Below are 12,918 nucleotides of genomic sequence, written 5' to 3'. Positions count from 1 at the left end.
CATATCAGGAATATGTTTTGCTATTCTTTTGTAAAGGAATTGTCTGAATGAGTCTGCAAGCATTTACATGTCTATTTGTTGTTGCGTTGCCTGTTTTGCCAGGAATCTTCTAAAGTTTCATGGGAGATGGAGAAAGCATCCTTGCAGTCTTCAAGGATTGATGCTGAGAAGAAATACAAAGAAGTTGATGAGCAGGTAATCAACCTTAATGATAAATCTATACATTTAAGAACTTATGACCAAATTATTTTTATATTTAAACAAGTTGTGTGGATAGTCTTGTCCACATCCTGTTTGGGTTTGTTTTTGACATTTATCAGCATTCATCTTAGATTTATTTGTGAATTGCTTGCTGTGGTGGGGCTGCCTGTAGGTTGAACTAACAGTCAGGTTTTTAGCAGATGTTGCCCATGCCTCTGGACTTCTGCCAAAACCAATAGAATCAGAACAAATGAATAAAACAAGAGTTTACAATGTTTTTGGTTAGTAGAGGATGTATATGTTGAGCCGAGGCAAATCTGAATGTAATAAATATTATTTTACTAATGGAAAGTAGCTTGTGAGAATATTCTAGTTATATGTACTTAAAGATTGGTTGAACTTCCATTTAGACATATTTACAAAGTTGCACAAAACTTCTAGGAACCTGGCGTTTAGGGCCGTACCCATACCCAAAACCCCGAGACTCAGTGGAAACTCGTTCGAAACTTGACCATCATGTGATCATCTATGAGAGTTAATAGAGACTTGGTTTTCCTTTTAGATTTCATCTATCAGTCTTATTCTATATATATATATATATATATATATATAGAGCATTTAGGTCGACCTTTCGACCAATGTTAACATTTCTAAGAGGTGACATTTCTAAATGTACCCATTTCGGAAACTCCGAAACATTTCGGCGTTTCGTGCAACTTGGCATAATTATGTTTAATGTTCAATTTGAATCGAAAATAGCACATAAGGGCCAATTAATGCAGTCAATAAATTGGTACTCAAGCTACTGCTATTTAAGCTTCCCTATTCTTGGTCTAGGGACTGCAACAAGAGATCATCAAATTGTAGGTTCTACAAGTTTATAATGAATAGTTTGACACTAGGAATGGTGTCAATCATGGGAATTGATCATCACTTGCACATGCTTATATGCTAGCATGCAAATGGAGATGCTTGTGAGAGTTTATCGAACTGGTACCTGTATGCAAATGGAAAGGAAGATGCTAAAACTTATGCAAGTGGAGGCCTCTTGGCTAGTCATACTGTATATTTGTCATTTTAACTACATTATTGTAACAAAATATTATGAATTTTTCAGATGTAGTCAGGTGGTGAAAGACTCTTACTTAGATAACATGGTATGCACTTTGAAATATGGATCCTTAGATAAGTCATGATGGCAACTAAATCAGAAAATGACTAATGCAGTTAAATGTTCTGAGTATAACTTCGAAATAAGTCTTTTTGTCATCCACAAGAATGTACGTCTTGTTTTAGATGTGCAATTGACTTTTCCTTTTCCTAAAAGTACAGAATAAGCTCTTACTTGACCGTCTGGAGGCCATGCATATCAAGATAGCGGAGAAAGAAAGAAATGAAATGGGAACCACTGTACGTGGGCAGAGTGTCGATGACCAAGGTGAAAGTGATTTGCAAAATGTTATTCGTTATTTACGACGATCGAAGGAAACAGTAAGTTGCCAGTCTTGCCCTCTTTCTAGTTTATGCTAACTTATCTATCAATTAGTTAGATTCTGATGTGTGGTTACTTCACAGGCTGACACAGAAATTTCATTATTAAAGCAAGAGCGTATGCGGCTTCAGAAACAGGTACTGTTATTTTGTGGTGTGGTGGCTTAGCTAAAAAATTGAACACTTCTTGAAATAAATCCCCCAAAATTTGTTGTTTATGATGTACCAGTGCAGAATCTTCATTTATTCAGCACTGCCTAATAATGAGCATTAATCATGACCTCTCAACTAGGTGATCTTGTCAATCCACAAAACTGCACTAAGAAGAAAGAACCGACCAGGTAGATAACTTTAGGTAATATAACTGGTAGAGACCTCTCGAATTTGACATGTGCTTTTCGAGCCACAGGGGGGTGTCCCTAAGCTGTTTTTGTTTTGTTAGTTAGTATATAAATCTGCATTTAAATTATAATTAAACCAGTGCACTACACTTCCCACAAAGGCCGTAAATGCACTCAAGCACAGTGATCAAACCGCGAATTAAATTATGCAGTCTTGACTCTTGAGGTTATTTTCTTAGTTGAAATTTCAGTAGCAATTAAATGACACTCTTTTGTCTGGGCATGCGAATGAGATCTTGAAGTGGCATTGTGCTTTTAATCTTTTTGTTTAATGTGAAACCTTGATGTACCAGTACAGCATGCTTTAGTTGTTTTCATTGTTGTATATTCATTTGTGTTTCTTGGTCCTTTTTTAATAATGTTGTCCATGCTAGTGAAATTACATGAACTGTTCTTCAAAGTTGGTGGTAGAAGTGCCCAGCTGCATCAATAGTCTAGCACCCAACACCATATCCATCTCATTAAGTGGTAGAGTATAAAATTCTATTTGAAATTCCAATTCTTGTATTTGAATTGAGATTTTATGACGTCTTCCTACTAGCTTGCCATTTTGTCCATCCACGATCATAATTGTGAAGTCCTTATTGGTGTACGTAAAAAGGTTTAGTTGCTTTGCAAAATTGATATCTATACATATATGAGCACTGTTGAAATCTACAAGTATTGTTACATTTTATCTTATATGATTCCTCTAAGCTTTAGGGTCTTTGGTTGTAGTTTCTGATTTCTGCAACATGCTTGTAGGTGGAATTGTAGGTTTGTATTTCTCTTTGCTAGTTTTGCTGCAAACCTAGCACTTGACACTTCACTGGTTGCAGATTACAGATCTACTGATTAATTGCGTAGTTAGGTTCATTAACACAATAAAATTCAGCTGAAGCAAAATATAGCAATCTCAATCACAATGACAATTGATTCTACTCTATCACAATGCTTCATTAAAATTCTAAACTTAGTTGGGATATTGTCTTGGGATAATGGCCCAACTGAGGAAACACATACAACAACTGGATCTGAACCAACTGATCAAGCCCTGCTTGGCTAATCTGGATCTACTTGCTGGCCCCTTCCTCAAACCCAACACAATCACTAAGATGCCTCTCTCAATCTTGTGCTGCTGTATGGTTTGTTTTCTCCCTCTTGCTAGCCTTGCTTTTATAACTTTACATTGAGCTAAATCTCTAACCCTAATTTTCAAATTGATTGATGGTGGACATTAGATCTCACCTCACATGAGATCAAAGGCTGAGATTAAGACATAATCACTGAAGTAATTAATTGGCTTTTCCTAAGTTTACTTTAGCTCAATAAACCAACATAATAATTATGTGTTTTTCCTAAATTGACATTAGGCTATCTTACAAAAGCAATGTGCTCACACCGGAGCAAGTGTTGTATGGAGACTTTGGGTGAATTCTGCATTCTAGACACTTAGTACCTACTTGAGCTACAAACAACAATCCTCCCTCTTAGTGGGTAAGGTACTTCTGCCTCCTAGAATTGACTTCGATCCTGGAACTGTATTCGCTGTCATGGCTGCTGCTCCTGAATTTCAAGACTTCCTTGCCATCTGATCTAGAAACATCCTCAAAATCTTGTTCTGCCTAGTTCGTAGAAGCTTGTTGCTTCTGAACATCTTGTAAGGGCATCTGATACCAGTGGACCTTTTTGACAGACTTGGAGGAATCTGTTGACTGATCCTCCCCTCTTGGAACTGAAGGTTGGCTCCCTTTGAGCTGCTCAACCTTCGGAGCTTCCCACTCCTTGTCCTCCTTGTGCCTTGTCATCTCATCAACTTTCCTTTGATGAGGTGGAATATATTTTTGTAGTTGGTTTTAGTGTTTGTCCTTTTTAAGTAGTGTGACAACCATACAACTTGCCGATTAAATATCTGAAATACTTGGAATATAATGAAATCCATTAAGGATAACATAATATATGTTGAATAAATGTATGAGAAAATGATATGATTGGATTACAAATGAGTGCTCTGTATATATATCTAAGTAGAAGTGCTCTTTCATTAAGAGTCATGTCCTTTAGTTGACACATATTGACTCATTGAGATGTGTCTCTTCATTAGTTATTAATTATAGCGTTGTCCACCGAGGCTAGAAACTTGCTTGGAAGTTGGAAGGTTATTTTTCATTGGAAACAGATGATTTTTTTTCAAAAAATTTGATCATACAAGTGTTTGAATAGTTTTTTTGATGGTGGAAATGGATTCAACACCATCAAAAACCCTCTGGGCACCCAAAATCCTGAAGTTTGACAACTGTAACCTAGATTTACCAAAATTTCTGCTGGATTTAGTCCAAAATCATGTCGGAACTTCCACTAATTTCTGGGCGAATTTGTGGCCTCGTTAGAATACTCTATTAATTATTTTTTATAGATATTGATATATATGTTGATGTTTTTAGCTCAAACAAGTACTCCGACGTAGGTCTAAGTGTCACGACGTGCAGAAGTCGCCCAAAGTCCTCACCTTAGTAATTCACTTTAATTAAAAGAATTGTTAATGCGAAGTTTTTTTTTATAAAAGTGGGTTTAACCTTTAATGAAACATAAAAGTTTTACATTAGCGAATTAGATAAATCTAGACGATTAATCGAGTCTTAATCTCAAGTGTTAATCTCCTTGAGAGATTAGGGTCACAAAGACTTAGTCATCAATGGTTAACTAATTTTGTCAATAAGTCAAGATTATAAATTCATGGCTAAGTGAAGGAGACATAAGAGAGAGACATTGAGTAATCTCATAAAGGGTGATAAAGGGATTTCAGCTAGTGATGAGGTTCAAACAAGATAGCATGAGGAATATTGCGACAATGGTATCCATGACATGTTGACCATATAGGGTAGCACAACAACATTCGTACAACAGGCCGTACGACATAAGAAAGTTTGTAGGTCGCATGGGATATACACCAATTGTATGTGCAGATGTATAGCCATACATGAGCCGTGTGGGTTCATACAATTGGCCAAATCTAATGTTGTTTTGGGTTTGATTTAGGGAAATTTTGGAGGGTTGTTTAGGCTTTACAAGTGGCTAGTAAATTGTGAATTTTTTGTTGTAGCTTCTGTTTATTTTCATTTGGCCATTTTCCCAGTAAGGGAGCCATTTTAAGATTTGATGTTATTTTAATTTTTAATGAGAAGCTGATTGAAGGGAAAAAAACATTTTACTGTGCGTTGTAGAAATAAATTTCATTTGATTCCGCTATAATTTTTATTTTGCTATTCTATGAGTTGTATTAAACTTAATATTCAGTAAGGAAATCACAAGTAAATAATTTGTCAAGTTTCGAGCTTAGAAAAACAATTTATATATATTTATATTCATTACTAGTAGTTTCTTTTTGGACATCCAATCCTCATTCTTATTTTGTGGTGTGCATGAGACTGATACTGATGAGACTTTTGATAGTTTTTCGTTTGTCAGATTCTATTATATTATATAGTGATTGGTTTTCTTTGACCACCATGTAAACCAATTGTAAGTATAACCTTCTATGTATAAGGAGAGCATTGATATCTTTTGTAATTTGTTAGCAGGTGGGTTCATGGAAAAAATCCCCTTTGATTTTATCAATGCATATGGTTGCCTTTCTATCATCTTCTTTGCCATATTTTGGTTTCCTAATTTTGATTTTGTTCAGATAACCTTGTTATCTCTAAGAACTTGTGTGGTAGTGATCGTCTTTGTTGAATTTTCTACAGGATGCACAGTTGAATTTCACACATTTCTATGACACTGATATCATTGAGCAATTACATGTCAGAAAATATCAACAGTTAATGTAGAGGAAACAACAGAGATCATAGAAAGACAACCACACACAATAGAGAAAGCAAATTTTACCTTGGGAGAAAAGCCAACAACTTTTCTTTAGGAGAAATTATTCATGAACAAGGTCTAGAAAATCAACAATTTTGTCTAGAAATCTGTGTGAATAATCCAAGTTAAAATACTAATTAAACTTGGTCGATCTTTAGCAAGTCAATGCTGGTAAAACTAGCTAGAATATTATAAATTTAAGACTGGTCAACTTCGCCTCGTCAACCTTCCCGCAATCCAATTTCGACCCTGCGGTCAACCACGGTAAACCTTGTCGTCGATTGTAGTACAAATTTCAGTCAAATCAAAGTCGAATTAGCTTGGTCAAATAATCAAACTCAGTCAATTGCTGTGGTCGAATTAAACCTTTTGTTCACATGTGTGACTGTCCAAGAATATTGCTCAAACTCGTCCAAGAGTTCAGTCAAAGACTCCTTCACACATGCAGCCAAGAGAGAGATATAAAGATAGAATGATGATCTCCAAAACTGACTTCTTAATTCTCAGGCATGCTTTTTGTTAGTTGAGAAAATGAAATGTCACATCATCTATATATACTTGTCGAATAGGGGTAAAATGACCCAAGGGACACACCCTTTCATTTGGTCGGGCTGACTTGATGCTCCAAACATAAGTAAATTTTATTTTAACTCTTCAAAATTCTTCAAGGTTGACATATGGATGTGGGAATACTTCCTGCTGCTACAAAAGTTCAACACCCTCTTAGTGAGGGAGGTATTCTTCATGGCCATAACAAATTTCTCCTCCACAGGCAAAGTTCATGAGCTTTCTATGTTGATGTAGTGTCTTTTCATGTGCAGGTCTATAGATCACTCCATCCGGGAGTAGGCAACACGACTCCTCACTTGCATGTCTATAGATCACTCGATCTTGGAGTAGGCAATATGAGTATCCCAGGTCATTTATCGCTGGCCAAATCAACATGGCCCAACCAAATCAATATGGTTGCTCAGGTAAATGTATCAATCTCCTTTAGTCAAATCAGCATGACCCAACCAAAGATCTTCATGGCCTCTTAGGCGTGGATATGCCCCTAGACCCTTCACCCCTGGCCAAATCAGCATGGCCGAACCAAAGTCCTTCATGGCTTCTTAGGTGAATTACGTCTATCTCCTTTCGTCAAATTAGCATGACCCAACCAAAGTCCTTCATGGCTTCTTAGGTGAATTACATCAATCTCCTCTAATCAAATTAGTGTGACTTAGTCAAAGTGTTTCATGGCTTCTCAAAACAAGATCCATCCATTGCTGTAGTTACCTTAGGCTATTCACCCCTAGTCAAATCAGCATGACCTAGCCAAATCAGCATGCATTCTCAGTATATGGTCTTCTTGATACTGCAAAGATATCAACAGTCCCTCTGAAAGAGGGAGACATTCTGCATCATGCCAGGCTTGTTTCCGAAGTATACAAATTTTGCTCTAGATATAGGCGTGGTCAAAATGTCAACAATCTGCTTGTTTGTGGATATGTATTGGAGCTTCATTGTTCCTCTTGTGCTTTGACCTAATCAAATAGCCATGCAAATAGCTTTCGAAGCCATATTACATCTTGATTTGCGGCATTGGCTGCAATGTACCCTGACTTTGCTATATTGAGTGCGACAAAATTATGCTTCTTGCTAAACTAGGGTATCATAGCTGATCCCACGCTGAAGCAATGCCCTAAGGTGCTCTTGTCCTTTGCACTCTTGACCCTATCTGAGTTAGTATATCCCTGCAACCTCACTTCACCACCTGAGACTTATCTCAAACCATATCCAAGTATACAATGCTTGTACCTCAACACATGTTTTTCTGCATGCCTCGACTCAACCGTGTGTTGACTAGCTTCATTCACTGGATCCATCATCATAGCTGCTATGATGATAATGAATTAGGATCCAGTGAAGGGAGCTGCTATGGTGATGGATCTAATGAAGGAAGCTTCTATGGTGAGCACCCAGTCAAGGTGCCTACTAGAGCTATTGATTCCATCACCTTACTTGTGTGAGCTATTAGAGCTAGAGTTTCTTCATCCTGTGGATTCTACAAGCTATTCCTGGACAATAATTTGGTCTCTCCTTGGTGATCCAGATTGGATCATTATATTGTGTGTTATCCATCTTGATGCTACCAGAGTGGAAAAGGTGGAGGAATTAACTCTCAGGATTGTTACCCACAATTTTGTGGTTGATATCCCTAAGAGATTTTTTCTCTCGATGATGGTCCTCAACGGCAGCCAACAACCCCTCACAGTAACCAACTAGCTTGATGTTCCATTTCTCCACCACTTGAGTCAGCCATGTGGTCCCTCACCCATCTATCATGAGCATATGTTTGAAGGTTGGCCTCCCAAACCTAAAGGTATGCCTTGTTATTTAGTAATGGAGTATTCTAGTTTATTTATCATGGAAACTTTGGGCACAGATTAAGCGAGATTCAATGAAAAGAGTGGTCTAGGTCTGTGCTCTTGTCCCCTAGGTCTCTTTTGGGATGTTAACCTCACTTCCTAGTCCTGTGGGATCTCTTTTACTGACCTACTGGTTTTAGGGATGGTACTACATGGGAAACTATAATTTTGGTTGCGTTGTCCTACTCGATTTGCATATATTACTTTTCGCTCATTACACCTCGAATCATCTCTCCTCCCACCTGGGTCCACATTCCTCCACTAGGTCCACATCTGGTCAACCACCCCCTCCCCTTGCCCCACATTTTGGGTCGGGCTTGGAATGATACCTGGAGGGTGATGCAGCGATAAGAAAAAGAAAAAGCATAATTGGCCACATTCAACAGGAAATTGTACCATAAAATGGAAAAGATGGCCAGAACAAAAACATCTAGCACATGGACAAAAGCCATAACATGAGCTCTACCCCATTCCATGGCCATCACCCTGGTTCTTACATGGCCCTTGATGAGCCTCCTTTATCATTCAGGAACCCATGATTGTCCCAACCCCTGGTGAGCAATGAACTGCCCCACCTTATAAGGGGGTATCCACTGCTATACTTTAGGCATCATGCTCTCATTATCTAGAGCCTCGAGCAATTAACCAAAGAAAATTATAAAAAGTCAAAAGGTATATGGAGAAGGGTGGAAAAATCAAGGTTGGGTTAACTCATGCACCACAATTGCTCGCTCCTACGCATTATTTACCCAAGTGCGGGTCTCCTTTTTATTAGCTACCCTTGTATTATGGCATGTGATCCAGGTTGCCCCCTTCCATTCCCTACTCCATTCCATCATTATGCCACATGCCACCAACATTTTAAGGATGTACCACAAACATGTCACCCCTTTAGAGGTAGAAACCACTTAATAGGATGCTTGGAGACATTAGCACATGCCCAAGCCCTGTATGGAAGGGCATGCAATTATGAAGTGCTCACTTGTTATCCATGGTTTATAAACTCTTTTACTTGATTTCTTTAATGACTCGGTGTGTTGGAAAGCACAGGGACGCATTGGATCTTATGGAGGATTGTAGGGGGTTTCCATTTGGGTTTGGTCTCCCTATACGGGGCCCTGATCCCAGACTGCTACATTGGCACATGTAGGGCGTGTGTAGAGAGTCACGACCCTCCACAATTGCAGAAGGCACTCCATGGATCCACACAGCCATTTAGAGATTGCTTGTGGTTCACTTATTGGATGAGTAAGATGCACCTAAGCCATCATGCCTAGTTGGCCCCAGAGTTGCACCATACACTTGGAAGATGATCTGAGACTTGCACGATGATGTGGCATCACCTTCACCATCATCCTAGCCCTTGCAAGCGATCTACGTGCATCTTTGATATCTTTGGAGACCCATGAGGATACTTGTGTGTCTCCACATGTCATTTGAAGCACCACAGGTTATTACAAGGGGCCAACTCCTTGCCCACTGCTTTTCGTAGTTCAACTACACATTATGGCACATATGGATTCCATTAGGCCTCATCTAAGGCTCAACGACCTGCACTATTAATTATTCAACATTTTGAGAGGCTTATTCTTTTGTTTATGAGCTAGTTTGGTGGGCTTGTCACCAAAGGTTAGTTATTCTGCACATTATTTTATTATAGGGGCTAATGTAGGCCTAATTAGCTAAATCAAACTCAATAGAATTGTATAAATACAAGTGATGTGAATTCATTTTAGCATCATCACTTGGTTGGACTTGTATCTCTTTAGAAAACTTTGCTATCCTTTTTGGTGGACGAAATTTTGGAGCATGGAATGAATTTTGATATTTGGATCGTTTTCTCTTGTCTTGGAGCTTCTTGTTTGGCAAATTTTTGATGGTTGGATATACTCTAATACATGTGAGTGCAATTTTAATGCTATTCTTTACTCTATTTTTGTCACATACATTGTTGCTGGGATTTTGCTATTCTAGGGCTAATTTGGTGCATCTATTATTGTGAAGTTGTTCTAAATTTTGTTTCTAGATAGTGATGCTTCATGTATGGGCCATGTATGATGAGTGAAATTTCCTAGGGATATTTCATGGTTGAAATTTATCTTGATAAGCCATTTATTTTGCAAAACGAAGTTTAAAGTCTTTGAGGTTGCTCTCCTTTGCCCTAGTGCTAAGTGAAGTTGCCTTTAACGCCTCCTTGATTAAGAAAATCAAATCTGAATTCATAATCATTCTTGATTGCAATCTCTCCAAAGGATTAGGCACTGGTCCAATGTTGCACGAAGCAGGGGCGAAGCGGAAGCGTCTTTTGGAAGCGGGGACGCAGAAGCGTCATTTTCCAAAAATCTAGGAAGCAAAGCGTCCGCGGAAGCGTCTGCGATATATATATATATATATATATATATATATATATATATATATATATTGTTTTGCATTTATACTCAAAACAAACATCCCAAATAGCAAATTAATTGTAGAAGACATGAAAACATGCATATTTTTGCATAAATCAAGATAGATATAACATCCATTGTACATTAATGTTAATTATTCGAGCATCAACCATTTAGATGCATCAACCATCTAGAATCTAGATTCTCCTCTTGTCTAGCCTTTGCCTCTACCTCGATTGTCTAGGGATATTAGTCAACATTGCCTAATTTTGATCAAACTACCTAATTCAAGACTTAATATATGGTAGAAAAAGATTAACATGCTTGATCGATGATTTTGACTTGATTGAAAGGTAATTTTTTGCTAAGGGCGTGCCGCGTGACAAAGAAGTTCAATAATTAACACCACCAACACTAGGGTACATATAGGGCTTGGTGCTCTTGATTAAATGCTAATTGCATACCTTCATACTTGATATAATCTAATGAAATGCCACAATCCCATTGATCCTGAATTCCTGAAAACTGTTAAGTCTGCTGAATTTTGAATAGGATATGAAATTCTATTTTTTCCATATGAAGTCCAATGAGGCTGGAACCACTCTCAAACATCCTGAGTCATTTCATCGTAATGTTAAAAATTTAAGTAAAAGGATGAAAATGAAAAATAAAGGAGAATGTCACTTTTACTTTAAGAATTTAACATTACCATGAGGGAGCATCTGCTATATTTATATTTTTTTTTGCCTTCATTCTTCACCCTAACCCAAGGTGGACCCACCCCCAACAAGCAAACTCACCTCAAATTAAAAAAATTGAAAAAAAAAACGATTTTCTAAACGCTTTTTCGGAAGCATACGGAAGCGTACGCTTCCACCTCCGAAGCGCTACACTTCTGATGTCCAAAGCGCCGTACAAAGTGCGCTTTGGCGCTTCGGAAGCGACACTTCCGTACCACGCTTCCGAATTTCCTGGAAGCGACAAAAAATTCGGAAGCGCGCTTCCGGCCAAGCTTCCTAGGCACTTCCGTAAGGGACGTGCTTTGGGGCTTGGAACCGTGGGGGGGGGGAAGGCGCTTCGTGCAACATTGCACTGGTCTACCATAGGTGATCACCCTATAACTTATTTTTCTTCACCTTCTCCTCTTCTTTCTAGTTCTAGCCCCATATGTCACCTAGGGGATCGAATATCTCACAATCTAGCCATCCAAATACTTCGATTATTGGTCCACAACTGCGCTGGTGTGGCCTCAAGCAGCTCTCCAAATTTTATGAGATTTCAATGATGGGATCTTGAGATATCACAAGCCCTAGCTCAAAGACCAATTCTTGCCTTTGGTTTTCCTCTGTGTTACTTGGGAGCGGGAGCGGGAGTGACATTTTCAGAAGATCCCGGTTTGGGAGCGAATCCCGGAGCGTTTTTTATATAATATATATATTTTTTATATTTTGATACATATATGTCAACAAAAACATGTAGAATAATGAATTAGATATAAAAAAACGTAGATTGAACCATATAACAACAATCATCTAGAAGTTATAATCTTCATCAACCACACAACATATTTAGTCTCATGATTCTTCAATCTTAAAATTTCAAGCTTTCAAAATTCAATATATAACATTTATCATCATTGATCACCAAAGTTGTACTTGTAAGCTAAGTGTAACCATTACAACAAATAATATCTAACATGAAATGAAATGTTATAAAATGAAATGAAATGAAACAGCTTTCAACATTCATGAAGCATCATATTCATAATTCATTACTAATGAGTTATAATTGCCAACTTCAAACTTAAATTGTCATATATTGTTTAAAAAAATATCATAATAAATATGAAAGAGTCAATAGTTATAAAAGCAACTAGAAAAGAGAAGTAAATCTATTATCTATTTCTTATGCTTGGGCCTCTTGCCACCACGAGAAATGTCTAATTTTTTAGTCTTGTTGGAAATCAGGATCTTAGTCATTAATATCACCCTCTAAGCATTAATATCCAGAGGTATCTTTGTCATTACCTCTGTATCTGTATAGGGATCTTTGTCATTAATATCACCCTCTAAGCATTAACATAAGATAGAAAAAGCATAGCATGTCAAGTCAAGATTTTGTTTGAGTGATGCGTACATTTTTAGGAGGGTCATGATAGAGGAGTTCGACAACCAATGTCAT

At 37.7% G+C, this 12,918-nt stretch overlaps 1 protein-coding gene across 3 annotated transcripts in view; it reads left to right on the top strand.

The window, feature by feature from the left end:
• The window catches only part of NUA (nuclear pore anchor), a 340,816-nt gene that overhangs the window by 238,546 nt on the left and 89,352 nt on the right, over positions 1–12,918 (top strand). For all 3 annotated transcript variants that reach the window (XM_089371934.1, XM_089371933.1, XM_089371932.1), the window contains exons 34-36: positions 103–195; positions 1,534–1,692; positions 1,777–1,830. In XM_089371934.1, the coding sequence (XP_089228060.1) occupies positions 103–195; positions 1,534–1,692; positions 1,777–1,830 (306 nt within the window). The remainder of the gene's footprint in view (positions 1–102; positions 196–1,533; positions 1,693–1,776; positions 1,831–12,918) is intronic.

This window comes from Pinus tabuliformis, chromosome 8, assembly GCF_031772625.1.
Source record: "Pinus tabuliformis cultivar Carrire ecotype Pingquan chromosome 8, CPIR1, whole genome shotgun sequence".
Lineage (NCBI taxonomy): Eukaryota > Viridiplantae > Streptophyta > Pinopsida > Pinales > Pinaceae > Pinus > Pinus tabuliformis.
This window is presented reverse-complemented; position numbering and strand designations above follow the sequence as displayed.